The sequence below is a fragment of the Quercus robur genome, chromosome 5 (assembly GCF_932294415.1).
Source record: "Quercus robur chromosome 5, dhQueRobu3.1, whole genome shotgun sequence".
NCBI lineage: Eukaryota > Viridiplantae > Streptophyta > Magnoliopsida > Fagales > Fagaceae > Quercus > Quercus robur.
The window spans coordinates 20,639,903-20,661,251 of NC_065538.1; the positions used below are offsets into that span (position 1 = coordinate 20,639,903).

At 35.1% G+C, this 21,349-nt stretch overlaps 1 protein-coding gene across 1 annotated transcript; it reads right to left on the reverse strand.

Moving 5' to 3' along the window:
• Window positions 1-1,551: 1,551 nt before the first annotated feature.
• Window positions 1,552-4,956, reverse strand: LOC126725467 (cytochrome P450 87A3-like). The gene is made up of 9 exons (XM_050430226.1): window positions 4,719-4,956; window positions 4,166-4,493; window positions 3,558-3,707; window positions 3,207-3,455; window positions 3,002-3,091; window positions 2,806-2,884; window positions 2,207-2,313; window positions 1,944-2,071; window positions 1,552-1,835 (listed from the first exon to the last, which is right to left on the reverse strand). Exons 1-9 carry the CDS (start codon window positions 4,916-4,918, stop codon window positions 1,742-1,744), a joined length of 1,425 nt encoding a protein of 474 aa, XP_050286183.1. The 5' UTR covers window positions 4,919-4,956; the 3' UTR covers window positions 1,552-1,741.
• Between the last annotated feature and the right edge of the window lie 16,393 nt (window positions 4,957-21,349).

Genomic DNA, 21,349 nt, shown 5'->3' on the forward strand with positions numbered 1-21,349 from the left:
ATGGTGAGTGTTTAGAACAACAACAAAATTGTTTTTTGAAAGTCTGTAGCTTAGTAATCCAAATAAGGTGATTCTGAAACTTTTTATTACTTTCTATAAATATAATAGCCAGGCATGTTACTTGTCCCTGGCCAAAGAATGTGTTAAGTTTTACAAATTTAGGATTAAATGTTTAAAATTCTATTTGGTATATGTTGGCAAACCGAGAATAAAACTTGTCTAGTCTATGTGTTTAAGCATTGCTCAAAGGTGAATGTTTCAAGGTTCAAGTTCAAGCTAATTACAAAAAAGAAGAGTCAGAATCCGCCAAGCTTGATCGATCGAAAATTAGATTTGAGCGATCAAGAATCGCAAAAATCAGATTCTGTGAAATTTTAAAACAAGGCCCAAGCCCGCGAAAACATTTAGGGTTTCAATTCGATTTGTCTACGTATAAAAAGGAAACCCTAGCTTCGTTTTAGAGACCTTTGAAAGACTTGTGTGTTGCTTCTTGTGAGATCTGTGTTGTACCATTTAACTACACAAGTGTCTACTAGAGTAAGATCTACAATCAACCATTGGTAGAACCTAGTTACTGTTACAAAGACCAACAAGTGAAGGTGATCTGGAACCTTTGAGTAGGATCTTAAAGTCACAAGCGTGGGTCCTTATGTTGCATAAATTCAAGAAGAGAGGAGTTCATACATTTGGAGTTTGCACGTGGTCGTGTTAGTAAGTTACTACTTAAAGTAGTAATAGATTTAGAGTTAAATCTGATTGTAAAACCTCGATTTTCTTATAATGGATTTGCTTTACTTTGAGGATTGTTAGGTCAAATCCACCCCAAATTTTTACCTTGAAACGGTTTCATTTCATTGGTTTTTTTAGGTCATCATATCATGGTATTATTTACTTTTTACTGTTTTGCATGATATGATTTATTATTTTTTAACGTAGATCTAAATAATTAACTTAAGTAATCATTTGGCTAATATGTTATGTTAAATAATCTGCTTTAAGGGGTCTAAACAAACAAACATAATCAAAATGTTTGATATCATTTAGAGAAGTGCTACGTCCACAACATTTTCACAATAAATCATAAGTGGTTAGTTGTTATTAGTTTAAATTTGAACCTATCACTGAGATTACTTTTTTTCCCCAATAATAACAACCAACTTGCCACTTAGAATTTGTTATGAAAATGTTGTAGTCATAGTCATAGCATTTCTCTATCATTTAAATGGTCATAAAGCTATTGAAATCAATAGACAATCAATAATACATAATGTGGCTGAACTTTACAAATCCGTTTAGAAAGTTTCAAAATATATATTTGAAATGACAAAATTTATGTACGATATCTTAGGCATTGTTCAATTTTTAAGATTCTTCCATGTGGTTACTTAATTAAAAAATATACTTTTATCCTATAAGAAAAAAAGCCACATGGCAGAATCTTAAGAATGAAATATAAGAAGATCTAGTAGAAAAAAAAAAAAAAAAAAATCATTTAATGAAATATACGGTCAGGCACACATTCATTCTTGTAAACATACAGAGGCCAAGAGCTTAATTAAAAATACTAAAAGAAATTCTTTTTATTTAGTGTAACTGTGTAAGTGAAAGACAAAGTGTGACCAACATCGTCAACTTTATTAACATTTAATACTATATGGAAACGATGATTTTTTGACTAGGGATCTTTTTATTTTATTTTGTTGTACAGTAAATGTCGAGATCCGGTATTAAGCTCTATAAATCATCCATGCTTTACTGAAAACTGAATATGAAAACCATCTCCAAATCCTAAAGCAGGGGATCGAATCACCTCTCCTTCTTTGATTGTAGTCATCCTTTATCAGCCATAATTCAAATACATTAAATTAACAAAATAAAAATCAGTTTTTGTTCAACTTGTCTAAGTGCTGCATAAATGCATGTAAGAATAAGAAATAGAGTACCTGTATTTGGTGACCAAGATATGAAAGAAAACACCCATTAGAACTTTGCTGAACTCGGCTCCTGCACATGATGTCATGCCTGCCCCAAATGGTATGAAATTCTTTGCTGACACATTTGCTGAGACGTTCTTTAATCCCATAATGAAATGAAAGATTAGTCAAACATAGGAACAAAGATTAAGGATTCCCACCAAAACTGATTAGTCCATGATGAGTATATAAAGATTTTGACCTGGAAAAAAACAGAACAAAAACCAACCCACCTGCCATCTCCATGGATTGAAGGTAAGAGGATCCTCATAAGTGCTTGGGTTTAGTTGAAGGGCAGCTGGAACTACCATAAGTGCCCAACCTTTTGGAATTGTATATCCTACAGTCAACGTGCCTCCTATTATTCTCAACTTATTTCATAATGAACGTGCATGTCTTATATCCTCTGACTTGCATTATAATTAAGACAACAGCTAATTACAATGATACTAGCTCCCATTCCGAGAGTAATTATTAAGCACATTTGAAGTACAACGAACTTGTTACTTTGCAACAATAAAAACTAGTGATTTAGTATGAAAAAAAGTTAATAGATGCTTTAAGAATATTAGTTTAAGAAACATTTTTAGAAGTTTTTTATGGAAAAAAAAAAATCAAGGAATTCTTTTTACATTTTTTTTATATTTCACATGAAATTAGTATTAAAACTTTTTTAAAATCGTTTATTAGTAAATGTTTTAACAACATCTGTTAACAGGTCCAATAACAAAATAATATAACCTATAAAGTCATGTGAAACAAAATAGTTTTTGTACCCCCCCCCCCCCCCCCCCCCCCCCCCCCAACAAAACCTATTTGATTTTGAACTTACCATTTACTTGAATGTCTTGGAGGGTTCTTCTCAAAATCCCTGGAGCAACACTAGCAAGTCTAAGCGATTCATTGATAACCTATATGTTCCAATTCATTGGATTGTAAGAATCGTTGGCAATAGCTTGAAGTTTGTTAAAAATTAAAAAGAAAGATTGTGCGCCTGAAAATAAAGGGGGGAGTATCTATCTACTCACATTATGAGTAAAAGTCATGGATTTGTATTCCTTCCATGTAAGCCCAGAATTGATATCTTCTCTGTTCTTAAGAATTGCTTCATGCTCTTCCTAGGAATAACATATATATATATATTTTTTTAAGTAATATTAACATTTAAAAACCAAAAAAGCTTCTTCTAAATCTATGTTATGTAAAATTTTGGAACTTCTTTGTGTCACTAACCGTTAATTCTCGTATCACTTTTGGGTTTTCATTAGTTAACATAATGGCTAAAGTAAGAGTTGACGATATGGTCTCAAAGCTAGCAAAGAGAAGCCCAAACATCATGTAGATGACGAATTTATCTGTCAAGAACGTCTCTGTTTTCATGTCAGCCAGAATCTGCTCAAGAAAATCTCCTTTGCGAATTTCTGGATTACTCTTTCTCTCTTCTAGTTCGCTAGTTATTATGCTTATTGCTTTCTTCTGGTTCTGTATGAAAATTGAATAAATATATTAGATTACATTCACGTATAATATGAGAAGGATGTTTTAGATTTTGAAATTTATAAGGATCAAGTTTGAGGAAATTGCCTGTAGACACCTATGATAAGCAGTACCGGGGATATTAATAGGGAATGACATAAGTCCCTGCAAGAAGTTAGTAAAAGATTCACAAATATCTTCCTTTGATTTATCTGCCTGAAAACTGAACAATTGCTTTGCTGTAAAATCAAAGATCATCTGCAAATGATCAACAAATAAGTAGTTAAAGAAAGAAAAATGTTTATTTTGTAGTAGCTACTTAAACTTTAATTACTCAAAATGCTAAGAAAGGGACATCTAATGATCCTTAAACCATGTTTCCAAGCTTTATTAGCATTTTTGCAATTAAAAATGGGTGAGACGCCATTTTAATGTATGTGGCATCAAGTTTTTTGAGAGTACGGAACCCATAATGATCATTATAATGTATTTTCAAATGTTTTAATATTTACCATTGTTTCATGAAAAAATAACTAAAATTTTAAGATTATTTATCTCCTTCTTTTTCTCATTTATTTTGTACCTCTTGAAAAGGTTATGTCTTGGAAGTTTAAAATATAAGTTCCATCTAAAATCATTATTGGGATCAATTATAAATCTATATAAAAAAAATACAAAGACATTATCATGATGGAAATTAGTTAGTAAAAGCTTACCGCTGATGTGCTGCTTTTTACTTCCAAACTGGGTAGTTTAGACCAACCATGTAACCTTTTATTTATTGCATCCTCTAACTGTGGCAGCATCTTGTCCTTGAGGGCCTCAGGACCAAAATGACCCAAGATTACATTTCGAAGGTACTTATGAACATTTTTATGAGCATTAATTCTTGCTGCATCTTGGTGGAGAATTTTTGCAAAGGAGTCCATATACCATCTTTCAACCAATTTTCCTTCTTGTTGAAAAACATGATAATTGAATTCTGGATCAGATGATACCACAACTGGCCGTCCTGCCAAGCTTGTTCGAAATATTGGACCATATCTAAAATGACCCCCCCAAAGAAAAAAGAGAAAAAAATCTTGGTTACACGAAGATGTCATATTTATATAGATGGAGTAAATATAACCAAAAAGCAAACCAAAAAAAAATGCATGTGGTTTTGTAATATAATGACCCATATCAAGAATAGAAAGTTTGCAACAGAAATGTGAAAAACAAATTAGATGAGATGCAAAAAACATTGCATGTGGGTTATTGTGGACTTACTTCTTCATCCTATTCTTGATAAAAGGTGGTGTGTCTATCGACTTGCTTGTCGCAAGAAGACCAAGGGTCTCCCCAATAAGTGGAAAGCCCATAGAGCCAGGAGGTAATTTTCCACTGCATTTAGGGTTCCTCCACCTATAAAGCCAATGTGTGGCAATCACTATAAGTAAGCTAGCGACAGGGAGCCAAACTGACCACATCTTTAGCTAGTAGCAAGGAGTAGCAGATGCCAGTAATATAGGGTGAGCTTAGGATTGATTCTTATGGAGAGAATTAGTGGCTCTTTATATAGGCAAAGTATATGACATCATATATAGATTGACAAATAGGCAGGAGTGTTTTCTTTTTTTCCTATCAGATAAAAATAATGTTAAATGGTTTGAATTAACAAGTAGAAATTATACTCTCAATATAGTCAAGTCCTCGTTCTGAATTTGAATGATGTAATTGAAGTACAATAATTAGTTAATGATGTATAGAAGAAAATGGCAGCCACATTTTGAAAACTTTGGATTTGATATGGACTACCAAGAAAAATCAATAGACTAATCGACAGATTTCAATATCTCATTATTTGAATATTACGTTAATTGTAATTTCTCTGCAGCCTAGAGAACAGATTAGTTGACTGCAATATGGCGTCATAGGACCTAGTAAGTAGTAACGTCATTTTGGGTCTACTTCTATATATTCAAATAAATTATTTTGGATTGGTCAAAGCAACCAGTTAATAACAAAATTGCGTCCTCAAGAATTCGTATCAGAACAGGTTATAGATCAGCCAATGAAGCGGATGGAACTAAATGTCAATTCCCTCCTCTATCGTTAGTAGCTGATGCAATAGATTATGGAGAAAATGATACAAGCTCAATATAGAGAAGAAGAGAACATGCAAACTCATGCAAGGGCTAACCATGAAGGTTGGACGAGTATGAACACGAAAAAATAAAAATAAAAATAAAAAGCTCAAAGCTCTGTAACTCTACATAATTAATATTATATGAATTGAACTATGGTCCAAGAATGGAACTATAGAGAAGACAAATTTGGAATAGCTATGGATGTAGCAGCGTGCTTGTCAAAAGTGCTTATATTTGTAGGAATAGTAGTATTAAACTTAACGCTAGAAGTTATGGATGAGCAAAATGAAAGCTCTGATACTTGTCAAAACTTAAAAGCCGCTCTCTAAATAGAATGATGGAATCCGAGATCTTTATTATTGGAAAATAGAAAAAATTACAGGATGATTAAGCTCTTCTATTTATACAGTAATCTGAGACTAAGAGAAGGAAAAATATCACTAACTCACTAAACCAGAGCTAACTGCTTTGAAATAGAGTCCACTATGTTTACATTTGGTCTATTAGAGACATACACATGTCTAACTGTACTAACAAACTTCTATAAGCCTCGCGTGATCCCTCTCGTGAGTCACTTTAGCCATGCGACACCGTTTCTTTACGTACATGCATGTAATTTAAAGCATCTGACTACACTGTTTGTTTTAATAACATGCTTTCATCACCAAACGATTCTGTTTGCTATTCAATAGTCTTATGCTTTTCTTTAACATACTATAAACACTTTCATACCTAATTTTTCCCCACGTCATCCATATACCAAAAACTGATTGGTGTCTTAGTCTAATGATAAAGAACTATCATTAGGAGTAGACACCATAAGTTGAAACTCTCTTAAAAAAAAAAAAAACTAAAATTAATTATACTTTAGTTTTTTATATTAATTCTTTACCGATTTGCTTTATTATTGTAAATGAATTTATTAATAATTGTTTTGGTTAAAGGCCTATATGAGATCCTAATTATGACTTAAAAAAACACTAATTGTTGTTTTAAAAGCACTAATTCTTTCATTTTTTTTTTATCAAATATATTTTTTATTTTTTACTCTTGCTCCCTCTGCCATGCGACATATTATAAATATTTTTTTAAAAATTAACATATATACTCCAAGTGAAACTTGTAATTAATGGGGTCTTCTTTTCTTTCAATCATGGGTCTTCTTGGACTGAGTGGGAGACTTGGACTGAATGGGTCTGCCATTGCTTTTGCTTGAGTGGGAGACTTGGACTGAATGGGTCTGCCATTGCTTGAGTGGGAGACCTGGACTAATAATGGGTCTTCTTTTCTTTCAATCAAAAAATTGTAATGGAAATGGAAGACTTTCATTAACTTCTTAAAATAATTTTTTTAATGGGCAACCCCGAAAATTAGTCTCTTCTCCCCACTACCTCCATGTCTCTTTGCCTAACTCGTATGATAATGGTGCTAACTCGTTCTCCTTTGTTTTTCTGCCACTAAATCTCTTTGTATAATAATGGGTGTCAAATCATTGGAAAAGAAATTCTAACGCGGAATTAGAATCCTCCATTCTACTTTTTATATTATACTTTATGCTCGACTAATTGTAGTATATCATGTGTCTTATTTAATTTTTAACTTTGATTATTTTATAAAACTATTCATACGTTTTAATTTAACAAGCCACAAGAGTCACTAAAAAAGCCATATAATTAAAATTTCAAATGAATGATTTCTTACATCAACACATAGTAGATTTGACGAAGATACTTAAAAATTAACTTTAAGTTTAATTTTTTTCCAAAAACATTTTATAGTCTTGAGTTTGATATTCAAGGAAATAATGAGTTTATCAAATAGCTTTTATAAGGACACGATTTATTTAACGGCCCAAGAATGACATTGGGCTCGTAAGTAAAGGGCCCTAATAATATGATTTGTAGAGAGTGAGCTTGAAAGGCAGGACCTTAGCCGCAAGTTAACGGTTTAGTCAGGGTTTCTGTGGAAGCTTCTCTATGGGTGGACTTAGCTTGACTAGCTAAGCCTCTCATTAGAGTGAGTTACAGGATTTAAGTCCTCAGACAGCGTCTGAGGAGCTCTGTACCCTTCCCTTTTTCTCCCCTTTACAGGATTTTTCCTCCTCTAGCCCCCCCCCCCTTCTTCTTCGCTTTCTTTCCCTTTTATACTAGTGTTCATTCCCCTTTTAGTGTCTACGTGTAAGTTCTTACTTTCTGGGGTGCAGACCTGTCCTGTCAACCTATACCTAGAGTGGTGGGGGGTTGTTGGAAAAGTTAAATGGCATGGTTTGGAGTATGGGCTTGTCAGATGCAGGATTCTGTATTACAATGTTGGCAGCTTTCTCCCTTGCCCTGCCCCTGTACAGAGTTTGCCCTTTCCTTCAGGAGTTTTGAGAGGTGCTGAGCATAAGATCATCCTCGGCCATGTCCTCGTGCCCTTCTTGGGCTTTCATTATGCATCCTCGGCAATAGCTCTCCTCGGCTCAGGCCTTGGGCCCAAGCGCAGAGTGGGTCTGGACCACGAATTATCAGGCCCCACATCTCTCATATATGTTAACATTAAACTTGATAAGAAAACTTTACATACCTTTTGTTTTAAAGGCGCTTTAAGAACCAAAATCAACGCAAGAGATTGTATAGTAGAGTGGTGTTGGAAGAATAATCCCAAATAGAAAAACTATTTAAAATATAATATAGGAATGAAAAGCTGAGTTGAAATTGTAACAAATAATCCCTAAAAAAAAAACTATTTATAATATAATGTAGGGTTTTGGATTCCTAATCAAATTTGGTTATATATATATTTTTAAATAAATAATATGTTGGTAAAGTCCATTTGATATAAAATTTAAATCCTATTGAAATTAAAAATGATATATATTTATTGAGTCTCATTTGATGTGATTATAGAGTTTAAATTCTATTGAAATTATAATTATCAAATTAATTGAGATATATTCCACTTTTTCAGATAGATTTATATTAATGGAGTTATTATATAGTTTGTTAGGATTAATTATCTAAAAATTCCTTGATTAGGTGATAATTTAGGTCTCCTTTAAGTGTAGTGGTTGTATGGTACCAAACAACTAAATTTAATTTTTTTAAAAGAAATTTAAAAGTCTAAGGCTTCAGTTATATATATATATATATATATATATATATTAGGATCTTAAAAATAAGCTACTATTGGTCCTCATTTAGACCTACTGTTTATATTTTTTTTTAGTTGCTATTAATAGTTTACTAAAATTTTATTGTGAAATTGTTGCAAAAATATTATGACTCTAACTTTTTTTTTTTATATTTTTTACTAAGTAAATACATTACTCTTAGGTAAAACTCTTCCTAAAATTTATAAAAATAAAAAAATTAAAAAAAAAAAGTATGTGCAGTAGTATAAAAAAGGTCTTTTGAACTATGTTAGTGAAAACTAATTCTAACTAGTGCTATTATAAACAATTTTTTAACAAATTTTTGGGAAGCTCAGGTGTCAATTGACCCCCTCGCTTGCCCTAGCTCTGCCAGTGCATGACAATAAGGCATAACATGCTTTTTAAGAACTCCCCAAAAAGATTCTCATATGATAGGCCAAGAATATATTGATGCCTTGTGATAAATTAACCAATTAATTAGCCAAGTTAATTGATTAATTCAATTAACATGCAATACGTGTGGTAGCACAAACAAATCACCAACTAAGTTAATATGCAATGGAAAATAAAGTTGACACAGTGATTTGTTTATGAATGGAGAAAACCTCTAAGGCAAAACCCCACCGGATGAATTTATGGTCACCACTCCCAAGAATCCACTATTATCACAACAAGCGGTTACAAGTAAAGGAATCTCAGTACCTTATTCCAACTTACAGTTGAACTCTTACCCCAATACACAATTGGACTTGTTCTGTAGTGACAATCTCTCATTTTCAATGCACAGCTCCTAGTATGTGACTAACCAATCAATACGTAGATCCCAATACGAGGCTTACTCCTTTGCACGAATCCAAGTACGTGACTGACACACCAACTTAAGAAGGATGTTGGTGTTGGAAAAATACATGTTTGTATCGCATACAAAATATACGCAACAGAAAATTAATGAATCTGCTTCATTTGTAATTGATAGCATGTGCTATGTAAGTTTCAGAATATAAGAACAAGAGAGTATACTTTGATGCAATGAAATTCAAAACTAAAGATTAGAAAAACTTGGGAACACTTTTAATCTTCACTCCAATTCCACTTGATGCCCAAGAAGTGTGGACTCTCAATTAGTTATATGTGTATTTTCAAGAGAGAATGAAAGAGTGTTCAACCCTCACATACATACCATTTCATGTTCTTATAAAAATTCTGTATGTTTCTCTCCTTATAAAAATTTTGGACCTTTCCAATTAGGCTTTAATATGTGGCTTGGAGTGGGAATAAAAGGCAATAAATAAGACACTAGCTCCAATGGGCTTTGGGCCTTTCTGTCAACTCTTAACAAGTCCAAAGTTACCATTAATTATATTTAATACCACTATATAAATATAATTGCACTCTAGGCCTTATTAATAAATTATATCCCAAGACTTTATTATACATGCACCCCTTCATAAAATATTCGTAGTAATACAAAGTCATGAATGAATACTGTTACTTTGTAGATTACTACATCTTAATCCTTAAGTACCCAGTTTAAATCTTTTAAGTTATTCATCATATATTTATGAAATCCAATTTCATAAATATATACTTTAGTAATTCTTTACTAAAGTGGTTAGGCCTAACTCTTTGAATAACTAAACCCATTAAACTTATCTCAAGGGAATATTTTATATCTCCGTTAAGAGACTATAAATTCTATCTTGAGAATATATATTCCATCAACACTAAATGTGGCTGCCTAACATATTGAGGTTTTGACCGTTACTTTAGATCTCACTCTTGATATATCAAAGTAACCTACACTTCATGATCAAGTCGATTATTCTCTCAGGATTAAGAGTTCATGTAAATAGAAGTCGTGAGATTTATTATTCATTTGACAGTCGTTAGAAGAATAATAAATCTCACAGTGGTCCAGTTCAATATGTCTTAACTCTTAAAACATATCAACACATCAACTAGAAGTCTTCACTTCCATGATCAAGACAAATTATTTTAGTTGATATGTTATAGTCTTCACAGATGAAATGCCCAATTTCATCATCAACTACGAACTAAAATTCTAAGTTTACAAAGAACTTGTGACTTATATCTTCTCTGACTAAATCACAAAAATCACATACTATGCATCTCATGGACTATATGATAATCTTCGAATATTCATATTACCATTATTTCAGATAATAATAAAACAACTTTATTAATCACAACATTAAGTCATATATTAAGTCATACATAATGTCATACATAACATCATACAATAGGATTTAAGGGCACTAATCCTAACAGTTGGCTGCAAAGTTCTTTGGTTCATCAACACGATGAAGATCGAGAAGCTTTTTAGTTACAAAACCTTATGGTGTACAAAGCTTCTTCAGAGAAAGATGAACTAGGGCATATGTCTCCGATCACAATATGCTTGTGAAAAACCTTTGCATCAAGTTTCACACACTTGTATCTTGTGTGATGACCCTTAAAATAATCTTTATATATGTTTAGGGTTGTGAGAAAAGAAAGCCTAAATATGTATTCCCGGATTGGTGTAAAATCTGATAGGCCACAAACTGAATGACCCTTTGTGATAAAAATTAATTAATTAATTAGTCAAGTTATTAATTAATCAATTTATCATGCAAACGCATGATAGCACAAACAAATCACCAATAAACTAAATATGCAGCGGAAAATAAAAGACACGGTGATTTGTTTACGAATGGGGAAAACCTAACGGCAAAAACCCCACCAGGTGATTTTCAGGTCACCACTCCCGAAACTCCACTATTATCACAACAAGCGGTTACAAGTAAATGAATCCAAGTACCTTACCAACCTACAGTTGAACTCTTACCCCAATACCCAATTGGACTTGTTCTATAGTGATAGTTCCCCTTTCAGATGCATGACTCCCAGTACGTGACTAACCAATTGCGCGGATCCCAGTACGCGACTTCAATCACCAACTAAGAAGGTTGTTGGTTGCAAAGTTGTTCAGTTCATCCACACGACGAAGATCAAGAAGATGCTTGGTCACAAAACCCTACGGTGCACATACACAGCAACTTCTTCAAGAGAAGGAGATGAATTAGGGCAAGAACTTCGTCTTCGGTCACAATTTGCTTGAACAGAGTTTGCTCAAAATTTATGCAACTTATGAACACTTTGACGGCCCTTAAACTGATCTTTTTATATGTCTAGGGTCAGGAGAAAAGAAAGCCCAAAGACACATTCACGGATCCCAAGAAAATTATATTGAAATTCTGAAAATCTTAAACCTCGACAGATAGCAGCTGTCGAGTAGGTGTCGAGCACACCGAATGTAGAACAGCTTCCTTAAGCTCGATAGATGCAGCTGTCGAGCCAGTTGTCGAGCTTTAATGATTTTGCACTCTGAACTTGTTTTCTTGAATAGACTTGAAGACTTCAATACTTGATCTTGAAACAAAGTTTCTTGAAGTATTTAAAGACATCCTAAATCTACCCAAATACAAGTAAAGTACGTTTTGTCAAAGGATAAGCCAATTAGATAAAATCATGACATATGTTCTTAACATATGAAATACATATGTCCTAACAATCTCCCCCATTGGCAATCCATGACAAAACCACAACAAACAAATAAACATATGAGAGAAGTCATAAATCAGTACTCAACTCATATTCACTTGTTGAATATAATAAAATCTATCCTAACACAAACTCTTGAAAAACTTTGTAAGAAGAGAGTTTATGGTAAGTAGACTTTGATAACCTGTATTTCTGAAACACTTTAAACAAAACTCATTAAGGATCTTTGAGTGAAACAGAAATAATAGATTGCATACCAGTATAAGAAACATGTGTATAAAGGGAGAAAAGAAACAACACATGAAGGGGTAGGTGAAAGAAAAACATACATCAATATAAAGAAAGAGATAAGTACAATGTATGTCTAGAAAAGAAACAACACATGAAGGGGTAGGTGAAAGAAAAACATACATCAATATAAAGAAAGAGATAAGTACAATGTATGTCTATAAATGGTCACAAGACCTCATGTACAAGAGTAATGTATCTAAAAAGAAAGAAAAGAAAAGATACATATTATCCTCATTACATCCCTCAAAATGTATCAACACTCCCCCTAACAAAATGGTCATATACTAACTCTCCCCCTAAGATGGACTACTCTCATACCAAAACTACTTCCCCTTTTTGTCACGAATGACAAAGGGTAAGAGTATCAAGTAGACATCTCATCGGTAGAGCTAGCATCTCCATCAGCATCATCCGAAGCATCATCGTCATCACCATCATCATCATCCTTATCCTTAGAATCAGAAGCCACGCGAGAAGGTGGTGAAGGAGTAACCTCAGCAGCAAAACCACCCATGGACGCCTGTCATCGTGCAATACGACCGACACGAACATTCACCTGATACAACTCCGTAGAGAGTGTATCGAGGTGAGCATCCATGTGCTGCAGCTACGCCATGATGTTTCCTAAAACACATCGCCCGAAGAAGAAGGAGGAGCCGATGTGGATGGAGTCGAACGGGATGGAGCTGAACGGGAGGAAGGAGCTGCTGAATCCGATTGCCGCGACTGAAGCTAGGCCTCGCTACATTTAACGATAGTGTAATCTATGGCACACATGACGGTAAAATGGTCGGAAGAGGGAAAGGAACGGAAAAATGGCATAAAATCCTCGTGATAGCGAAAGGAAAGATGAGCTTATCACGGGACACTGAATCTAGATGAACATCTATAATAGAAAAAATGAAATGAAATGGAAAATCTATGGTAAGATGCTCAAGAAATAATAACAAAAATCGAGCACGAGGCTCTGTGATGCAAAACAAAAGTCATCACCATGTTCATGAATCTACGACCTTTAGCAAAAGGTCGACATGGTGTAAAAAGACGCTCACCCCAAGCAGTAGGGTTCTCACAAAAAGTAGACATGAGCTTATCCCTAGATACAGTCCTTAGACGCTCACAACTAGGATAGTCAGGAAACTCTATCCTAGGGACCTGAAGCACATCCGCAACCAACTGCAGTGTGATAGGAATGCACGTACCTTGAACGCGAGTGAAGAAAAGAGGTACTGACTGATCAATCCCGTGCATGTTGGAGTGGATCTCCTGGATAAGCACGAGAGGACAGGTGAAGGAGACGCACAATATCGTGTGGCAGCTGAGGAGCTGCAATTGCAAAAAGCCACAACGCATTTGCAATATTCTCATTGGAAGGTTCAGCTAATTCCCCAAACTGCCCACTGTTTTTCTTAAAAAACAAATTTTAACCCCTTTGTTTAAAAGACAGATTATTACACAGTGCAGTCCAAGATCACAGACCTCACAAATCTATCATAGTTTTTGCTCCTCTGTTCTACTGCTGGGTTCTTTCCTCTATGCTTCTTCTTCTTCGTTTTTTCTGCTCTGTGCTACTGTTGGGTCCTTTCTTTTATATATCTGATCTCAAAAAACTTTTTGAATTCGGTAGAGTTTTTGATTAAAGGAAAATATGGACTAGATAGAGGAAGTGAGAGAGACCTCTGTGTGTGTGGCTTTGTGTGGAGGAAAGTAAGAGAAAATGAAAATATACAAGAAGATAAGACCCTATGTGGCTTTATGCGGAGGAAAGCAAAAGAAAAGGAAAATAAGAAGATGAGCAAGAAGTGAACCAATGGATGAAAAAAAAAAAAAAAGGGGGGGGGTTTTGGGTTTAGGTAAAGCAACGTGGAAGAAAAGATAGGAAGTAGTAACACAAATTATTTTACAACTTCTTTTTTACAATTATGATGTTGTGGAGTAGGTGATGGAGAAAAAAATTGTCCATACATGTGTAAATGAAAAATAATCACCCATAATCTATCACTTCTAGAGACAGACTTAGAATTTTAAGCTAGCAGAGGCCAGAGTATAAAGGAAAAAGAAAGAAAAAAAAACTCAAAATAGTCATCTATATAGTATTAAAAAATTATAAATATATAAAATTATTGTTTCTAAATATACTAAAATGCAATCATCTACCAATAAAGACAAAAACAAAAACAAAATAATGTTTTTGTTTTTTTAAATACTAGGCTTGGTTAAGATTTTGTTTTTTTGAAGTTAGAGCATTCACAGCGACGGAGTTAAAAATTTTAGCTTATAATACCTCAAAAAGCTACTTTATCTATTTTACCACTTCGCTTTACAATACACCCAATATTAAATGTTCTATTTTTTATCACTTCATTTAAAATAATATAAAAAAAAATAAAAAAAATAAAAACTCCTTAAAATAATAAGGAAGAGAGGGAATTTGAGTTTTTTAACTAAAGAAAGAGATATAATCTTAATAAAATATTGTATTTTATTTTTAATAACTTGCTACAGTTGACTAGTATTTATACCAGTTTACTGTAGTTGTAACAAATTTTGCTTTAACTTCTACAATAACACATGATTTTTTTGTTCTTTGGTGGTAAAGTAGGTTTTTTTTTTTTTTTTTTTTTTTTTTGTGGCTAAAATACAATTATCACTGTGAATATTTTTATTATTTTGTTATGTTTTTGGGTTGGATAGCTGCTATTTGGATTAGACTTTGAAAGTTCAAATATGTGTATAAATACGCTTGAACGTTTAGACCCCCAAATTACAACTTAACCAATTCAAGCATTATGTCAAACAACTAGTGTGCGGAAACTTAACATAAGCTATAATATGGAATTGGTAAAACTATCTAAGCCAAATTAAAATCACAACCCACAGCAGATAATAAAAAGGCAAAGATAAAGAGGAAGGAAGATGCAAACACAAAGACAACACGCGATGTGTTATCGAAGAGGAAACCGAAGCCCTCAACGTAAAACCTCTCTGCCGCCCTCCAAGCGGTAAACAATCCACTAGAAAATATAGTTGGGATACATGGATAGCAATAGATCCTCCAAGCCTAATCTACCTAGTGCACCTAAGCCCTCCAAGTTTCTTGCTTCAACGAGGTTGCGCCGAACCTTTTTTCTTTTCTAGCTTCCTGGATTCCGCTACTAGACCGTAGCATCAACCAATGAAGATTGGTTCCTTCCTAACTGCTTCCCAGAAATCCAAACAGCTTTCTCACAGTAATGAAAATGGTGAGAACCAGGTTTGGTAAAATGCCTCTCAAGGATTTGACAATGGAGAGGAAAAGAGTTGAGGAATTTGAAGAGACTCTAATGTATAGATTGTGGGTGAATCAATCTTGTTTTTCTTTAGGGTTTCTCTCTCAAAATTCTCTCTGGAAGCTCTCTTACAATCGTGGGTAAAAGGGGTATTTATACTGGAGTGGGAGAGGAATGTGAAACATCAGGTTTTACAAAACAGGGGTGGCTCGCGGCTTGACTAAGTTGCGAGATCCAGTCGCGAGATAACCGTATGGCCAATTGTCCTGTTTTGTCCTGTAGTGCTCCAACTAGCATGACTGTTCACCTTCCGGCATGCTTGGCACGCGTGCTGCGTCTGGCGGCTAGCAGCCGCGAGTCACCCGCGAGGCCAAGCCGCGAGTCTCTGTTTTCTTGCACACTCTTGAGCAAACTTCACTCTATCTCACTCACTACCCTTACATCAAACCCACCTAAATACAGGGTTACTAAATACTGAAATACAAGCAAATTTGGCACGGAATAAAGCCAATAAGATGGTTGAATAAATTCAACCTTACAATATCCCCCTTTGGCTATTCCGTGACAAAACCCTAAAACAGACTCTAGACTTAACATGTGAGTTGGGTACAGTTGAACAAAACTCACTCACACCTAACTTTAGAAGCTGTGAAGCACTTGAATCACAAGAATATGAAACTCCTGAAACACAACAATACACCATGATCATTGTATTCAGAAAAACATGAAATGCATATGAAGCAAGCTAAAGGTGATCAAGCAAAGATGGAGTTAAGAAACAAACCATGGCTTGATCAACCAAGTGAACACCACAAAGTAGTGATCACAGTGCTCATTCACACTTGGAATGAACACAAGGACATACAAGTTAACAAGCACAGGGCAAGATACTTGTATGCTCAACACTCAACCAATGCATAATACACAAGGTATATGCATCTAGGAACAATCCTACAAGGGCACAAGAGTGACAGTACATAAATCAAAATGCAAGACATTTAGATATAAGTACTGATTTCAACATAGCATAAAAGGTTGCATTAAGCAAGGTACAAACCATAAAGCCTACATAATATGCATAAAACATTAATCCTAAAAGCTTACAAAAGCACATGGTTACAAACACAAAATATCCTGAATAACATCATCAAAATATATAAAAGATTAAACCAAGAGTATAAGTTATGAGTTAGAAACAACTATACACCAAAACCACAGTGTATCAAACCCAAATAAATACTAAAAGTCCAAAAACATAAACCTATAAGTTTAGAGGATAAAACTTAAAACAAAAGTATGACAAAAGTATGTGTGTACTCCCCCTATCACTATGCACACTTCCCTTTGAACTTTCTCCCCCTTACTGAATGCTCTCCCCCTTTTTGGCACGAATAGCTAAAGGCTGTCGTCCAACTTTCGTTGAATAGCGTCTAGCTAATTCTCCATAGTCTTGAGACGCATTTGGACATGGTTGTTTGTGGAGTAGAGAAGTGCTACAATCTCATCAATGCGTTTCTGAATATGCTCAAGTAAACTGCCCACTCTATCAGTATGAGAAGCAGTCTGTGCTTGCGGGGTACTAGCTTGTGGAACTTCAGGAACAGCATGCGAAGTAGATGTGGTATGTGCAGGTGTCTCTGACTCAGGGGCAGATGGAGTAACCGGAGAGATGTGAGCACTCCTTGGTGTTTTAGAGGAGTTACTCCTGCTAGCTTGAAGAGTGAACATGGAAATAGGACGCTGACGAGTCAACATTTTTCCATCTGTGGGAGGAACAATGCCTTCACGAAGAACGAGCTTCATGATTAGGCTGCAAAATGGAATAATACCTTGAGCTGCAGTTCGAACCGCAGTCTTCCTCAAGGTGTAATAGATGTGAGCACATATATCAATGGGAGCTCCTGTAATAAGATCACAAAGGAATAGAGCTCTCCCAAGATTGATGAATGTAGTGTTGGACAGTGGGTAGAGATTAGTGAACATGATCAACTTCAGTGTGGTCAGCTCTGGTGCAAACTTTGCGGTGCTGATGGATGTTCCTGTATTGGATACTTCATGATCGGATCCTAGGATTTGTAGAATTTCTTCAACCTCTGGAGTTCGATCATCGTACGGAGTTAGATCCACATTCTGAGGTCTAGTGATGCCGAGGAGATCTGCGATGGAGTTTGGGGAAATACCAAACTCTTTTCCTCTGACCCAGAAAATAAGTTTAGCTCCAAGATCAGTTGCATTGGAGAAGCATTCTTTGACCAGTTCATCCATTGGATCGTCAAAGTTCCCAAACAAGTTTGCCCAATCTCGTTTCTCAAAGATTCGAGGGATGAAAGTGGTCCCTAAGGTGTTAAACTCCACCACCCGTTCCACTATGGGAGTTGACTTGTCAAAGATGTTTGAGTAGATGTGTGAGGTAAGCGGAGTTCTGAGCCTCTCCTCATTGGGGTCTTGAGATGCCTGTGATGATAGTCGAGTCCTTTTAGCAACTAGTGTTGCTGGATCGTCAGTAGCAATGTCTTTACCCCTGGAAGATCGACGAGACATCTGCAAGAGAATAGGCCTACAGCAAAGAACCAACCAGTACCACACAAGATAAATATCAACATGATTCAATGCTAATAGAAGTGAAAAACAGAGATTTTAATACATAAATACAAACTGAAGATAGTGCAGACCCTACCAAACTTCCAACAATACTAACGTGCACAAAATGACAGATGCAGCAAAATGGTGATAGTGCAAAAGGCATAGAGAGACAAGTTCAAACAGAACTGTCAATGAAACAATCTACCATGACCATGATATGCATACCAAGATAGCATCCGAGCATTAAGAACAGATATCATAAAACATAGCACATAAGATATGAACATGGGAAAAAATTTCGAAATGAAGGATCAGAGCATCCAAACTAGAGCACATGGCTGTGAGACACAACATTCAGAAAAAATTGTTTCAAAAGAATACTTTCAAGAAGCCATCAACCACACGATATATAAACATTAAAGCACAGTAAACCAATGCCGTAAGCCAACATCAACACACAAACAAGTGAAATGAGCAAGTCATATAAATACCAAACCCATTTAACAAAAGATTTTCAGAATCAACAACAGGCAATTATCAGAACAATGAAAAAGCACATTGTGACCACTAAACATGAAAACAGATGAAAACAACAGCAAACATAACAAGCCATACCCATCACACAAAGAGAGAAATGTTTCGAACACAATATCAATCCAAATGGTAATAAAAATATCCATGAAATAGGGAAAATGAGATGAGGAAAACAAGACCCATACCTTTTCGTGATGATTTGGATAAGAAATGAAACACCAATGAGGTTTGAAAATGGGTACACGGAGTGTTTGGGAAGGAGACAGTAGAGAAAGAAGATGAACAGTCACAAATGTTCGATGGAAAACTGAAAAAGATTTAAAAATTGCCCCTATTTTTGCCAAACACGCGTTTTTCGCGACTTAAGTGAGTCGCCACAAAGTCGCCAGTTCAAGTCGCCAAAACACTCAAGGACAAAAATTTGAAAAATTTTTCTAAGTGTTTTTCGCGACTGGAAGGCCTACCCGCGAGTGAGTCGCGAGCTGAGCCGCGAAAATCTCTGAGTAACCCTCGCGATTGGACCTTCCACTCGCGAACAAGTCGCCAAAAATGACCCGCGAAGATGCGACTGAGGCTCGCGACTTGACTTACCCGCAACTGAGTCGCCAAAACAGGGCAAAACTGGGTTTTTGAAATTTTCAGATTTTTTAAACAAAATACTTTCCAAAAACACCTAAAAACACTCAAAAATCTTTTTGTGTTTGAATTAACAAAGATTGAGCATGTGAAAACACATTTCATTAAGTACAATCACACAAATGAATATGGCATTTATTGAACATAAACTTGTGTGTTGTGTGTGGATATCAACAATGAAATAGTCCTTAGTCTAATGTGAAGTTTCAATGATCAATTCAACCAAGGCATACACAATTTGCACTAAATCATGTGACCCATCTCAATTATAGAAATATGTATATATGACCTCCCACAAAACTTGATAACATATCTTGGAGCTTTACATTTGACTCCACTTTCAATCATAATATTTGATCTTTTTGATCATTTGAGGCAATCACCTCTCATTGTAAGAGTGATATTTGATATTTCACTTTAATGAACAAGCTTTTGGCTGTTTGAATAAACATTCTCTTTAATATAAGGTCGCTTACCCTTTTTCCTAGTCGAATACTAGAATGTGCGACAGGCTTTTGCAGCTCAATATCTCTTTTCATTTGGAGATTTACATTTGGTGAGCTATTTTTATCAAAAACAAAAATAAAAAGTGGGAAGATATATAGACACAAGTCTATGCATGTCTCAAGATCAACATAACCATTCACTAATCATTCATGACAAGATTGAAGATCTATTTACAACAATTACATAGATTTCAAGATTTCTCCCACAGTGATATGAGTGCAAAGAAACAACCAATGCTCGAAAATGCACAAATCCATTAGCACAAAGGTACAAGGCAAAACAGGTTTTGAGACAAAAACTCAACAATGTCAATCAAACTTTTTGATTTTCTAATTTTTTTTATGTGATTTTTGGATTTTTGACACTAGAAGAAAAAGATTGATAAAAAACGAAATACATTAAAAGTATGCACAAGAAGACAAGCAAACAACCAACAGCAAAACCAACAAGCAAATAAACAAACATCGTCGCAAAGCATAGGAAGTATTAATGCATGGACATGTTGTAATGCTTATGCATGAGTACCCTTTTTCACCCACACGTCACTTGCGTTTAGGGTGATTTCCTTATAGGATTGGGTACGGGAGTTAGGGCTTTCGAACCTTCATGAGAAGCTTTCCAAGCAGTTGGTGAATTCACCAATCATCTTCATCACGTTCATCATTTCGGGATCACCATTCTGATCTCTAGATTGTTCACCTGCCCAATCTCTTCTATCATTTCTAGGTCCTCGTGACCTTTGAGGAGTTGCACTATTTTTTGCTCTCAGCTTTTGGCAATTTGGTCGAGTATGCCCTTGAAGACCGCAATGATGACACACATAGGTTGATCTAGGATCTCTTTGTGGTCGTGGACGAGACTTGGCACGAGATTCAGACCTGCCCACATACTGATTGCGGGGATTCAACACCCGTTGGTTCTCCACATTCTTCTTCTCCTCCATCTTGAGCTTCTCAGTAGCAAGGTCAACTACAACTGGATCTTTATCCTTTACAAACTTCACTTCTTTAGTGACAGTTCCAGATGAGCTACTTCCTCCGGTATATCCCAATCCGGATTTATCTGAAAAATTCTTTTGAGATGAAATAACATCATTTAGCTTCTTGGTGGTGACCCTCTCTATTTTAGCATTTTCTTGCACAACTTCTTGCTCAAGAAATCTCACTTTTGTGTAAGTTTCGGACAGATCACCATTCAGTGTTTCTATCTCATATTTGGCCTCCCTATATCGAATTAGGAGACTTTTGTAATCCT